Genomic DNA, 15,463 nt, shown 5'->3' on the forward strand with positions numbered 1-15,463 from the left:
TCTTCATTTGATGGAGTTCCAACAGTTCCAGTTTTTTTTTTTTGGCAGCCTGAGAATAAAATTTAATAGTAGTGTGTGGACGTGGGGGAGTAGACTTTATTCCTATTGTGCTGAACGGGCAGTCACAGCGATCATGAATGTCTGAGAAAATTCTTAAAAAATAGGTTACATGTAAAGTTATTCTAATATAATTTATCATCGATCCTATATTCAACATGGCTTTAGTGAAAAAAGTTGCAAACAATCAATCAGAAAAGAAGAAAGGATAATGTGAACGTGTCTGCTACACTGAGTTTCTTTCTTTTATTTAAACTGAGGCTTCTAATGAATCATTGCAGGCATAGTGGTGTATATACACAGCAGCTTTTAGGGCATGTGCATGATAGTGATTACTGGTTGGAATGCTCTTTACTATGTATCTGTACCCATTTACCTTTGTATTTTCAAGGTTAGTGGTATGGTCTGCTGTATTGAGATCTGCTCACAACTTTCAGGTGTGTGCATGACTTGCTCATATTCAAATGATTGACTTTGCAGTATGCATGCTAAAGTAGCATCTATTTATAAGGGTGGACAGATTTTGTTTTTTAAAAAGTGGCAACATTTCGTAAAAACTTGACACGTGCCTTCGATAGGACTGCAACGATTAGGCGACGTAATCGACGATGTCTACTACAAAAAACCGTCGATGCGGATTTTTTATTGTCGACGCATCATAAACAGAACCTTCAATAGAGGCTCCAGTCACAAAGAACCACATTGGTTTTTGTAACTGCAATGCACTACATGAATGTCTGGGTGCAGTATTGTTTGTTATTGTTTGTAAGGACGCACACAGTCCAACCAACGCAAGCATCCTGGACCTTTGATGCCGCAATCTTTCAAGAGGTAAGTTTTAGCGAGTAAAGTTAGTGTCACGTGTTAACGTTGATGTTTGTACTATAATGTGTATATCAAGGTTTCGACAATGATAGTTAACCCTTAAATCGACAAATACTTGGGGGTTAATGCATCCCTGGACGCCAAATACTTTTTAAGTAAACATCACAATTCACAAAGAAAATGTGAAATTTTAACGGAACACTTTTTTTCATGCAAAGAGCATCACAATTACTGAAACACTGATCATTTTACACACTGCAAATGAACTGTAAAAACTATAATAAAAAAAAACCCTACTGCAACAATCTTTTACTATATGTTCAATATGCAACTGAAGTCATTGATTAAATTCAGTATATCACTGAGCCAACTGCGCTTGAACTCACTGCATGCATACACACGGGGTAAACGCTGTTGACTGCAGGCTCATCTAGTGCAGGGGCTGAATCCCAGAGACAGTGTTGCTGCAGTTCTGCCGGGGTTGGCAGTGCTCATGAGCTGGCTGCTCAACGAATATATGGCACTGACTAATCAGCTCTGGTGTGCTGGCAAATCGCACTGAGAAACAACTTTAGTCGGTTGTGGAGTTCAATGAAAGTACGTCACCGAATATAGAAAATGTCGCCGCATATACTCAGCTTCGCTGTGCTTCCAAATTGTACTGGAAACTGACTCTAGCTGGTTGCTGCGTTCAACAAATGTACTTTTCCAAATATACTCAGCGCCAGTGTGCTGGCAGTAATTATCTTGTTACATATTTTAGTCCGTTATTTTTTTTATTTTGGCATAATATAGTACATGATGTGTCTTTCAGAGTGTGATGATTAAAGCATCTTTGTCTGCAAAATCATTCTTATGTATTCCTGCTACCTCTACTCCCTCTGAGTGTCTCTTCTCAGCAGCTGGGAACATTGTCTCAAAGAAGAGAGCCAGCCTCACATCAGAGCACATTGAAATGCTCACGTTCCTGCACTGCAATCAGGAATATATGAACTGAATCTTTTATAAACTGTACATTATTGTTTTATTTTATTTGAATTGAAGCTTTATTTAAACTTTTGGACTTTTAAGACACACCAGAGGCCATTTTTGGTTAATTTAAATGCACTTTTTTTGTTTAAAGACTATGTGCACTTTAGTTTGTATTGTTTAATGCATTTCTTTTTTATTGTGATGGTCACACTAATATAAAAAAACATCTGATTATTTTCAAATTCATATGTTTCACTGGTTGTTATTTTAATTTGATTATTACTTTAATCATGTTAATACAGAGACATCAGGGTGACATGCATAGGTGGACAGACGTGAGGAGATGAGGTAAGACATGCACTGGAGCCCAAAACAGGATGTGCAACCACAGGTCACAGGCATGAAATAATCGTGACCAATCGGGGGGGAAAATCTGCTTTATAAAAAAAAAAAAAAACTGACAACATCTAAAGTAGAAATGAATACAGTACATGCATGCTAACCTAGAAGTCCTCATCAGTTTTAAAAATGGTCTGCTTTACTAGAACTTTTGAAAATATAATAAAGCAAGTGTCACCAAGTAGTCGGCCATGAATGCTCTTCCTTTAAGGCAGTTGTGTGTTCTTCAGAGCAAACATGAAGTTTACATCACACAGCCTGCTCTACTGATCGCACATTTGTCTTGAAAGTAATATTACTGTACTTGTTTGCAAATGTGTACTTTCATTTCTTGGGAACCCTTTGTTCTTTTACATTGGTGTTGATTAGACACATAGCTCTGTCCTGTCCGACAAGATGTCACTTTAATCAAACTGCCTTGTGTATTTTTTTTTTTTCTTCAAATAAACCCTGCGCTGCACGCAACTAATATGTACCACAAAACATGTGATGCATAGATCAGATTTTGTCTAAAGGTCAGCTGTTTGTTTACACAGTCTAAGTAATGATCTACATAAAATCACAAACCAGGTTTCCATCCAAGGAGTTTTTGCGAAAAAATATTTAGCGCTTCAAATTTTAGCTGATGGAAATGCTAATTATCGATAAAATGTTGTACATGTCGATATAATATTTTTCCGTTTAACTTTAGCGCATAAATTCCATATCGATACTTCAGATGTCGCAAAAACTACATTGGAAACACTTTTTGTCAGAAAAAAAAGGGCTTTAACGCAAATAAATGTGTCACATGATACATTTTCATCACGTGCAATCAAAACGAGAATAGCGGAGCGGTTCACATGGTCTGATGAAGAGACTCGTTATTTCTCGTGATGAGCCAATGCAGTAGTGGATAGGCTGGGTCTCTAAAAGGTGTACCTGAACTCCCTCCACATCAACTGTAGCCTGGGGGTGTCTCTCAGGATGTCTAAATAATACAAAAACCACAAAGGTAATTTACTGTGCCAGTCAAAATATTAATAAACTGTGTGTTTCATTACCTAAACATTTTTTTCTTATTATTAAATGGCAGATGTTTTAGCATATATGAGTAATTCTCTCATTAATATTAACCTTAGTTTTTTTTTTATTAAACGTCGTTATTTTGTATTAATTCAAATTTCAGTTTTAATTAAAAACCTTAAGGGAAGCAGGTTACAGTACTAATTCAGTTGTTATCGCACTGAGAAGGGATGTTGAAAGGTAGGCTCACCTGTACAGATCCGATGCTGCAAACACAGCTGCATCATGGGCACTTCTAGGAGTGCCAACGCAAATGTCTCGTATCATGCACCTGTCATCAATAAGGGCCTGGAGAACAATAGATGGCCATCCTTTGCGATTAATGTAATCGCGGTAGCCTTCTGTCGGGGGAAGAATAGGCACATGCGTGCCATCCAGCACCGTAAATCTGTGGCACAAGATGCACCAAGGAATTGCGGTATGCAATTTCATTGGTCTCCGCTACAGTCGGAAGTCTGATATAACGCCGCATTAATTTTTCTTTAATAGCGGTGCACACAGCATATACACATCGATGGACGGTAGTTTTACTAACCCTGAAAGTTTCTCCAACTACTCGGCTCAGGTTGCCAGCTTGTAAAGGGCGATGGCAATCCGCTTTTGGGCTGGAACCGGTGGTCGATGGCAACCTGTGATGAGCCCAACATCAGGACTGATGAATCCACACAACATCTCAAATGTCGGCCGTGTCATTCTAAAATGTTGCAGCCAGAGATTTTCTGTGAAGTGTCTCTCCACCACCTCCTCCCAGAAGGTCTTATTCCATCGTCTCTCCCATACCCGTGGGTTTCGTCGCACTGGGGTACTTTCTTCAAGCTCAAGGACTATCGGACAAGCAACTACTTCATTCTGCTGTCGTCTTCGGATATTATGTACAATTCCAATTATTTGTGAAACTGAAATAACAGTAAGCTGGCAAATTTCAAAAAACTGCCTGAATAATCTCTCCATTTCTTTGTTTAGTAGAGGGGGTGTAACGTGGAAAACAAAAGGTAGATAATTTGCGACATACACAAAATTATGTATGGAAACGGCTCAAGGGCAGATTTTTTTTCGCGATACAACAAAACTTATGCGACAGTTCGTTTCGGGGGGGATGACGTCATCACGCACACCATTTTAATCGATAAAAAGCCAGTTGGATGGAAACAGGATGGAGACAGCAAATTTTGCACATTTTTTTTACGTATATTCTGTTTGTCGTTAACAAAACGTCGCAAAAAACTAGATGGAAACTTGGCTACAGGCAATTATTGAGATTTTATAAATATCAGCCAAACTACTGTGTAGCTGCTGGTGAGTAAGGTAGGACCGAGTATGAGCCAAACGTGTACCAAAAGAAATCTCTCAACCCAAAAAAGTTAATTTGAGAAAGGTTTAGTGAAATTTCAAAGCAGACAGTCCACACAAGAATAAAGAAAGGTTGTTACACACGTAGAATAAAAGGCAAAAAAAGATAAAATGTTTCTTCTTGTTAAACTTCAATTATTTCTATAATTAAGGTTGAGTTACCATATTTTTCGCTCCACAAGGCGCACTCCCAAAATAAGGGTGGCAAGGTCTGTATATGTGAATATTGTGTCACAGACCATGATGTGTATTACCTGACAAAAGTCGACATCCAGGGGTAGAAGGCGACAATACTCACCGTTACGTTACAGGCATTCCCGCTCTGGTTGGTGGAATGTTAGACTCATTGACTCGGCATCTAATCCTCGCGTGTACGGGAGTTACAAAATGTAAACAAAGGCAAGATGGCATCGACATCTCACGAGGGAACGGACTCTGAGTCGGACTCTGATTTTTCAGAATCTAATTTTGTTTAGAGTGATCAGGAGATCGAGGAAGAGAGTGAAAAACTGTCATCAGCTGATCAGACACCAGCCGATGCCACCCCAACTGAGCACATGTGCACAGCCGATGCACCAGCGGCAAGGTTCGAGTGGGAAAACTACCCAGACATTGATCCATGGGAGCCAAACTGGCTACCGGACTTCACAAGACGGCATGGCTTGCTGTTGGACTCGACAGATTACCAGCCTCTGGACTACTTCAGGCTGCTCTTTCATGAGGCTGCCTTTCAGCTACGGTCAGATGAGACAAACAGGTATGCAGAGCAATTTTTTGAATCGCCAGCTGAGCTTGCACCGCATTCTCGTTTTTCAAAGTGGAAACCCATAACAAAAGACAAGATGAAGGGCTTTGTGGCATTACAAATAGAGATGGGACTAGACTGGCGATATCACTTCATGGAGCATTGGTCCAAATGTGCTTTGTTCCCGGTGGCTTTGGACAGGTTATGCCGTGTGATAGGTACGTGCTCCTGCAAAGTGATTATGAGCAAATGAGCTTCATAAATTCTGACACTAGTGATGAGGAGTTCTTGGGATTTCCAGAAAACTAGAAGAGTGCTTGAACCTTAAAGTCTCTGCTCATTTGTTAATGACAGACATAATGGTTCTTAATAGTGCTGTTGACTTTAATTGGTTGAAATATTATTCTGCTATATTAAATATATTAGTACAACATTTGGTTCAGATTATTTTTTTTTCTCATTTTCCTCCTCTAAACCTAGGTGCATCTAATGGTCAGATGCGTCTTAAGGAGTGAAAAATACGGTATTTCTCTATGCTTTACTTCACATTCAGTAAGCTCTAAATGTATGGCTCTGCACATACCACTGAGCATGTGCACGGTTTGAAACCATGAACCCACCATGCCAGGCAGGTCACTAACTGAGACAAATCTGCAATCAGAGGGACAAGAGATAGTTAGAATATTCCATTTCAATTAAGCTTCTGGGGGTTATAAGAACCGCCCATATAAGACGCACTAATTTATAGACAAAAAAATTTGACATAACTAAGAAAATACTTCTATCAACTTAACATGATCTAAATAACTGGCAAAGGGCTCTTACATACTGTTTCAATTTTCAAAAAGAAGACATTATCAAAGAAAAAGAATGTCTGGTTACTCTATTTAGTATTTTTTGAAAACTATATCAACAGATCAACTCTAATTACATTACAAACAAAAACACAAGTCAAACAGATTTACTCATATATGTGTGATTCTCCTTTAATCCAACTACACTATGATCCTGACTCAAGTGCCTTTTAAGGGGAAAATGGGAATACAGTCAGGAGTGAGAATGTGGGAGGGAGCAGATGGACATGGGATGGAATTTTGTCAGTACTGTCTGGGAGCAGGCTCATTGTGGGACAATCCCCTTAAACCATACCCTTCCCTTCTGTAGGCTTTAGACTTCAAATGGCAGCTTGCAGCAAGGCAATGAGGATCGCAAATTAGAGGCACAACAGGTGAACTTTGCTTCAGTACCAGTACTGAGGTCTACAAGCGGGCATCAATACTGAAGTAACAGTGTTATCATTTGTTGAGTACCAGTGTTGGATAGGTACTATGTTACCACAATACAACAATGAGTTCCTGAACGTCAATGGCAATTTTTTAACAAGTATAAAAATACTGAAAACTGATTTCATTAAAACAAACAAAAGGCAAATCTTAAATTTATCAGACAGTTTTCTTTGAGGATAATGAATTATCATTTATGGACAAATTAAAGAGGAATTTACAACAAGCACAAAAATGTATAAGGGTACTAATGGCACTAGACACATCACCCAAAGTTTGTGATTGGCAGTGTTATAAAGGAGGCCCTAAACAATTCAACTATGGTTTAAACTGCTGCTAAATGATAGTGTTTAAAAAGTACAATGGGGAGGCAAAGAGCCATCCAATTCAAAGAATATGTGTGAACAATAGTTAATAATAAGTAATGATACATGTAATCAAATACTGGACCCACTGACCAGAGGAGTATTTCAGATTTTTGTAATATTTACAAATACAGTGGAACCTCGGTTTGCGAGTAACTTGGTTTACGAGTGTTTTGCAGGACAAGCTAAATTTTTTAATAAATTTTGACTTGATAAAACGAGCAATGTCTTGCAATACGAGTAGTATGGATACACTTTGTCCGCTGAGCGTGATCACAACTGAGCTGATGGTTTTTCTCTCTCGTGTGTGTGTGTCTCTCTCTCTCTCTTCTCGAGGGCAATCGTCTCCTATTCTCCGTCTGAGTCTGTGTGCCTCACTCATATAGTCAACATCCGTACGAGCGTATACTGTTTACTACAGCATTGTGACTGTGTGCGCGCAAACATGTGTGCTGTGAAGTGTGAGTCCCCATCTTGCGCCCCAAAACACGAAGCTGAGTCTCAGTACTTTAACAACAGCAGCTTTATTCAGCTTGAAACAGCAACAGCGCGGTTATTAGAGTTTAGAAACTGACTCACACCAGCTATGATTCTTTTTAAAAGTAAAGTGCAGGTTAATTTGTTTTATGTATTTTTACTTTATATTTTGTATTAATCATTTTTATATGAATAGTTTTGAATTTGTGGAACGAATCATCTGAGTTTCCATTATTTCTTATGGGGAAATTCACTTTGATATACGAGTGCTTTGGACTGCGAGTATGTTTCCGGAACAAATTATGCTCGCAAACTGAGGTTCCACTGTATTGTGAATCAGCCACCCATTACCACAACTGTTCAATTGAGTGCATTTGTCAAAATAAACAAGGTAATAAATACTTCATTTTCATTTGCAAAGTTTCTTGGTTGTTCTTGCTTTACACATTTCTTTCAGTAGATGGCATGTTAAATACCTGCAGGGTGCTAATAATGAGGAAAGAAAAACCCTGCTGATAAGATGAAAACTTTAAGAACTTGGAAGATGATTTTTGTTTGGTTTTTAGTTTTCCTCATAAAATATATTATGTTTTAGTGAAGTTACATCAATCATGGAATTCTCTCACTGACAAGGTTGTACATAATGCAACGCTGAAAATCAGTAAATTATTTCCGATAGGCAACTCTGAATTTGCTCTATGTAAGTGTGGATGTAGTATATGTACTTTGTATACATTGCACAGGGCTCCATTTTTAAAAAATACTTTTAAAAGATGATGGATTTCCATTAAACATGCACTTGATTTACTTAATAATTAACACTGTTAATGCTCAGGCATGTTTCTGCAAAACATATTCACCGCTTATAAAATAGTATTCATAACTTTATTTCACTTGGCAGTAGTCTCCTACAAACAAGCCTTGTGAGCGGCCTCTATTTCAAAAATAAAAATTAAAAGCAGGGTTATAGCAAAGGTTTCATCTGCTTATTATTATTAGTTCACTGTGAAAAAAGGATTGTTCTACTTATTTATTTGCTTTTGCTGATCATTAAAGTTACACATGAACCAGGATCACATTTCTCTTCCTGCTATGGTGCAGCGGGGATTGAGCAGAAAGCTGGAAATCCTTGTGCTGCACTTTCAAGAATAAATAAATACTTTTATTTCCAGTTTATCCCGTTTTATTACCAATTTTATCCCATTATGGCGGGGGCCCAAAAGTAAAAATACATGATTTCATAATGCTTTGAAAGAGCAATGATGTGATTAATAGGCTGCAGATGATTTAATTTGCAGTGACATGCAATTGAATGAGGGGATTAGAAATGATAGCAAGATAGATCATTGGCTAATAAACACCTTACACAGTACTGATTAGGGAATGAAGTACTTGCATTTGTCCTACAAATTTAATCTATGAGGCTATAGTTATCACTCCATTTATCCACTCATCCAACTATCCATTTTCTTAACTGCTTTTCCAATTTATAAATTTATGACTGTATATGGTTATCACCACATGTCGAGAGTACAGAGACTTTCATGTCAGGGTCAGGAGAAGCTGATGTCTATCATGTCACCAATGGATGCAAAGCAGAAATATCCTTGGATTGGGAACTTTGTTATTACAGGGCACGTCCGTCCACTCACTCACACTCACCCATACAAATATAATTTTGGGTTTTCATGTATTTGGAATGTGGGAGGAAAACTCATGTCTATGTTAGGAGAGTGACTAATCTTTACACAGTCAGTACCAACTACAAGCTAACAATCGGAACTCCAGACAACTTGCAAATCAAGTGGTCGCATTCATACCTAAGGCCAGTGAAAAACAGTGACAATATCATCTGTTCAATGATTGTTACAAAATAATACTTAAATGTCAGTGTTTCAAAGTTATTACTTTGGCAAGATGCTTGCATGACTCAGCTCACAATGCACAAATCAGAGTTTTCTAGTGATGAAATATGTAATACATAGCACAGCAGGTGCACTTGGTACTACTCTAACAACATATTTCAGTGCTAAAAACAATACTCCAATGGTATGGGATGCAGCCTCTAATTAAGACTGTATTACTACATTTAAGGTTAAGTACTGCTCTATGGTTAATTTTGTAGGAGCCCCAGGCATTAGTAATTGTCTGATCACTAATATTGGATTCCTTGAGAACAATAAAATAAAGACCGTATTTAAAGGACTTCTGAAACAGATTGATTTTCAAATGAAAACTTTTATTTTCACAAGAGCAGACAGAAACAAAAGAATAAGAATTAAATGAGTAATCTGTCAGCATTTTATAACATTTCATAACTGAATTAATTTGACTTGTCCATTAAACGCTACATTTTACGAAGTGTTACGTGCTAGCTAATGTTTCTTGCATGAAATGATTCAAACAGAATTCTCAACACAGAATATGTGGAAAAAAAAGTAACTTGCTGACAAACGATTTGAAAATGTATTGATTTAAAAACAAATTTAAATGTTTTTGGAAATGTGAATTTATAAATGAAGGAATCTTGAATAATGTTACTATTTCCTTAATAATGTGGCATTGTTAATATTTGGATGTTTGAATACATTCATATTGATTTTAAGCAGGATCTATTTCTCAATACTTAAAGTATCAGTGAATAAATATAACATGTGCAGAGGGTATGAAGAAAAAAAAAAGGTTATCCCTGATGATTGTGATTCTTTATAAAATCAATGCTAAAACTCTTCAACCCTATATGTAGTTAAATGAAAAGTAACACCATATTAATAATGATATTTAGACTCCACGGTTGGCACCCTGCCCAGGGATTGGTTCCTGCCTTGTGCCCTGTGTTGGCTGGGATTGGCTCCAGCAGATCCCCGTGACCCTGTGTTCGGATTCAACGGGTTGGAAACTGGATGGATGGATTTAGACTCCATATGGTGTGTCACTATCAATTCCCATCAAGATATCAATTTCTTTTAATGACCAGACACCTGACGGCAACTTCTAACATCAGCATAAAAAGATGGCCACTAATAAGTGAACTAAGTGAAAGCAACCAATACCATTTTGATAGAACCAGGGTGACAGCATAACACACCGGTTGCAGCTGTTTCCTCAAAGTTCCAGACTGAGCTCTAATCACAACCTGCTCTCTGTCTGCATGGATCTTGCCCACCTTTTCAATACATGCAACATTTTCTGTAACCAGGTACTGAAATCTGTTGCCCCATTTAAAAGAAAAGCATGTTGGGTCCAAAGGTGACTATATTGGCCAGGTTTAGAAACGTATGCTTGGGCAAAACCCAACTTCCAATACTCAGCTGGGTCCTGTCTAGTAACCTGTATTTTAACCTGTATTTCAGGGATAGCCTCTGTGTAATTGAATTAAATTACCATCATGTCAGGATAGAGAGATGAAGGTATCAAACAAACAGAATAAACTGTGCAATTGTGGTACATCTGAGAAGTACAAAATTGAATGATGACATGGGAGCTGGTGCAATTCAGGTCTTACAAAACTGGAATACAAAACTATATTAATGTAAATATTACTTAATTTTTTTATAATGTATATGCGTAACTCCTCACAGCTTAGCATAGGTGGTCATTTGTTAACCCTCATTAGCAGAAACAAAAATTATCCTGCAAAGAACACGAGAGGAAAAATTAAGAAACGTATAAAAGAAAGTTAACCTTGATCACACCGTAAACCAAGAGTTCCCAAAGTGGTCGATAGTTTCAATAAAAAAATTTGGGGGTCAACGACAGCAAAAACAGACCCCCTTACTACTGCTATTTATTTGTTACTTCAAAATATCTATGATTCCAATAGGTACCTAAATAAGAAATAAAATAATTCAAATAAACACTTTTTGGATAAAAAGACATTACATACCAAACTTGCGAATGAAAAGGTAAAATGTGTCATTAAAAGAGTCACACATAAGAATGCATGAAAATATACTTAGCACAAACATGTCTATGTCTATATCTTATCGAACGTATCAAAGCAAGTGCGAACGTGAAAAACTGTTGCATGTTCGCACTTGCTCGTGGTTGGACAAGACGACGGATATTCGATATTAGCAAAATCTACCAGTCTTATACGGTCATGCTTTCATAAAACACTATAAATTGGTTCGTTTGATGCGACATGTACTTATTTGTGATTTGAACTTTGAATGTAATTATTTGTTGAGGAGCAGTACTACGAAAAAGAAAATCAGAGCATATGGTTTATTTATTTGAGTTTGAACAAAAATCTTCTGTTTCAAGCAAGTACAGGTTGTCCTCAGGTTACGGACATCCAACTGCCACTCTGTCATCTTCAGCCTGGGGACGCTGCAAGGAGGCTGGAAGGGGGCGATTTCGCTGCGTCCCTCGGGCGGCTCCCGGTGGCAAGCGGTTTCACTGCCCGCCCACCACACACGGCTGCCTGTTCATTCTCAGTAGGCGGCTGGTAATGCTGCAAGCGGAGACCCGGTTGTGGCTGAACAGAGGCCACCGAGGGTGAACAGAGCGATGGGGGGTTGCATTGTAGTGTGCCTCGGATAGCTGCGTGTTGAATGAGGGTGGTGGACACTGCAGGCAGCATACTGTAGTGTGAGGTGGGCTGGTGATTAAACTGCCCCTCGCTGCCCCCATTCATTCTCAATAGAAAGCCGGTTTGTACTGTTACGCACATAGCAGGAAGTTGTCTCGTCAGTATAGGGTGGTCTAGATCGAATTATGCAGATCCAGATCGTCTGGATGACTGATTTATGCAAGGACGATTCCAGTTCGGCGCAAAGACAATTCTTCGTGTCGTCAGTTCGCACACTTCACGATGGTCCAGGATTTTTCAGGTGATTTTCTATGTAATAAACTGAATAAGTTACAGCGTAATGAAAATTGCATAATTAGATCTGGACCACCCTATACATCAGACATGTTGACGATTGGTGCCTTCCTGCTGTGATAGCGTGGACAGTGCTGTACAGAAGAACTCATCTTAACCTTTTGTCTTCACCCTTCAAGAATATCTCTGAAACACAATTCTGATGCAAGTGCTGGTGATATAGTAAAGAAGAGAAAAACCATCACCATTAAAAATAAAGTAGAAATAAAAAGGTCAGAAAGAGGTGCAACTCCATCATGCTTGGCAGAGCTCTTGGTTATACTCGGTCAACAATAGCAATTATTAAAATAATGCACCTGTTCCGGCTTACATTCAAAATTCAACTTAAGTGCAAACCTACAATCCCTATTTCGTACATAACCTGGGGACTGCCTGTACATACTTTGTTTTTTTTTTGTTTTTTTTAATCACAGGGGCTATTGAAATTGTTTGTTAATAAAACTTTTTATTTCTTCAGATAATAATAATATGACTGAACCAAAAAACAAATGCAGACAGTACAGCTTGGACTATTTGTACTTATTTTGAATTCACATATTTATTTCATAAATGTCAAAAATGTAAAAAAAACACTTTCATTTTCGTTAGTGCAGGTTTTGATATTAAACGTTGCACAAGATAATGCCATATTCCGTAGTCCTTTTATCTTTTTCAATCATTATTTACAAGTGAATAAAATGAAAGGTTTGATATCCAGTGAAATATTTAATATCAAGTACTGTACAAATGTATTAATTTGAGTAAGTCAAGTAAATAACTAGGGGGCCAACGGTTTTAAAAGTTTTTGGTAAAGGGGTCTGCGGCCGAAAAAAGTTTGGGAACTCTTGCCGTAAACGATCAAGCCAGAGAAGGTATAACTTGACTGTCAAACATACTGGGCGATACTAGGCAAAAATAATTGTGGAGCCAAGACAGCACAATAATGACTAATATTTTTTCAGAGCTGGCAGGCATTGTGTTCAAACTTGTGTTCAAAATAAATAGGGAGAATAACTATATGTGCAAAGGGTGGTCAGTTAGTCCTTTAAATGTTTAATTGTAGTATGTGACAAGTTGATAACCAAACAATAGACTTACTATGCTGTCCCCTGTATGCTTCTCACATTCACCACAACCATACAAGTATTTCACAGCTGCATTATAATGAATATGATGACAACTCAAAAGGTTTGAAAAAGCATTATCAGCTATATTTTTTGAATCCTCCTTGGCATAAGCCTAGAAACACCCTAGGTAAACCTAAGCCCCCCACCCCCAATAAAAACAAAAATGGATAGCAAAAATACCATCCTTAGCAATTTCATAGTTTTTCGACACTAGGTAAAACGTTAAAACACAAAAGAGAGAAAAAAGGCAACAGATTACCCCTGGAGGTCGGATCTTGCAGATGCCGGACTTCTCTGCGATGGGTCTAATTTTAGCGATGTAACCAAGTGGGTCGGCGAACTCCTCCCACGTAGGTTCAAAAACTGGACACTCTGGGGGCGGTATAAATTCCTCGACATCCATCTTCCGGTACAAACTGGGGAGCGAAAGCAGAGCCATCAGCATTCAATAAATGTTACAAATCAAAATCTACATGCATAGTACAAAGCGCTAGACCCGAGAAGAGTGTCGCCCCCTACCGGGAAGATATGGCATCTGAATGAAAACACGAGGAACACCTTGCTTATCTTCAGGATGTAGGCCAAACAACCTCCTACCACCCCCCTCGGCATACCCTGGACCAAACCAGACCAAAACAATCGGGCCCAACGTCTGACCTCGAGAAAACCTGCATAATCACGCGTCAACTACTCACCTCATTTCAGTTCAATTTGCTTCCTGTACACAAAACACAGCTGTCAGCTGTCCACACAAAACTCTGATCCTTCGTCTTCTTGACCAGTTTATATTTATTCTATCCCCATGTGTGCTTATTTCTTATTTTTGTTTGACGAGGATCACCAATGTCCTTAATCCTTAAGTTTTCGCGAAGAGTGCTGATTGCTGAAGGGTAGATAACAAACGTTAGTTTCTACTATCCTTTCTTGTCCATCTATTAACATACGTGCACGTAATCTTCGCCTAATAACCAAGTCCAAAGACATTAAAGTCTTTAAAAATATTTTGTTAAAACGCCAACACCTATCCTCAATAATGCAAAACAATGAGGGGAAGAATAGTAAAGAGGCCTTCAGAGTGGAATAGGAACAGAGGATGGCCGGTCAACCAACAGCCAGGCATGCGCCGCGATTTGTTTACGTCTCCGTTGACAGGCCTGGCATTTGTTCGCCGAAGTGAATATCCCCTGGTGTCGTTGCCGCCGAGTATCGCCGGGATGGCTCTTGCACCGCCCTGACCCCGTCAATCACCAAGATGGATATTTCCCTGCGATTCCACAGTCTTTGTCTGCTACGGGACAGTCCGGATACGGTCTCTCCTTCAGCCCATCATCACTCGGCGTCTGCCCCAGTATGAGCGGCCACTGTTTTGTCAAGGTGTTAGCCACGCTGCTCTTTCAGACAGTATTACTTCTTGTACTTCCCTTTCCCAGAAGAAAGATTTAATTTAACTCTGGTTGCATTTATTTGCGTCGGTGTTACAGTCGAAATTAGCAACAGCAAATAAGCTGTAAATGTTTCTTGTCTCACGTCCTGTGTAGACCTCTGGACTTCTCTTTCTTTAGAACGGAAACCTTTTATACACCATAGTATAATTCACAAAATATTTTTCTTTATTATTCACCTCCCCACCGGTCGTCTTCCAGAGACACCATATTGATTTCATCACGACCTCAACACCACCACCTTCAACAAACCAGCACTTCGACATCAGTCCGCAGGAAAGGGGGGGAGAAAGCAGTTCGACCAATTTAGATAGAATTAACAGGTGTAAGGTGTGAGTTGTTCTCCTTCCAGTACCTTCCAATAGCCACACAGTTACACAATTTATGAGGGAAACAGGCATTTCGCCGCCTGGTGACAATTTTATTTTTTTTCATTTTTTCAATGTTTAGGATGTTGAACGTGACGCGAAGGGATACAATATTGTATGC

General features: G+C 38.7%; 1 protein-coding gene across 2 annotated transcripts in view; it reads right to left on the minus strand.

The window, feature by feature from the left end:
- The window catches only part of kdm5c (lysine (K)-specific demethylase 5C), a 119,191-nt gene extending 103,982 nt beyond the window's left edge, over nucleotides 1–15,209 (minus strand). For both annotated transcript variants that reach the window (XM_039775743.1, XM_039775742.1), the window contains exons 1-2: nucleotides 14,228–15,209; nucleotides 13,792–13,948 (exon numbers count right to left, since the gene is read on the minus strand). In XM_039775743.1, coding sequence (XP_039631677.1) covers nucleotides 13,792–13,948; nucleotides 14,228–14,232 — 162 coding nt within the window. In that variant the 5' untranslated portion in view covers nucleotides 14,233–15,209. The remainder of the gene's footprint in view (nucleotides 1–13,791; nucleotides 13,949–14,227) is intronic.
- Nucleotides 15,210–15,463: the final 254 nt, after the last annotated feature.

Source organism: Polypterus senegalus, chromosome 13, assembly GCF_016835505.1.
Source record: "Polypterus senegalus isolate Bchr_013 chromosome 13, ASM1683550v1, whole genome shotgun sequence".
Taxonomy (NCBI): Eukaryota; Metazoa; Chordata; class Cladistia; order Polypteriformes; family Polypteridae; genus Polypterus; species Polypterus senegalus.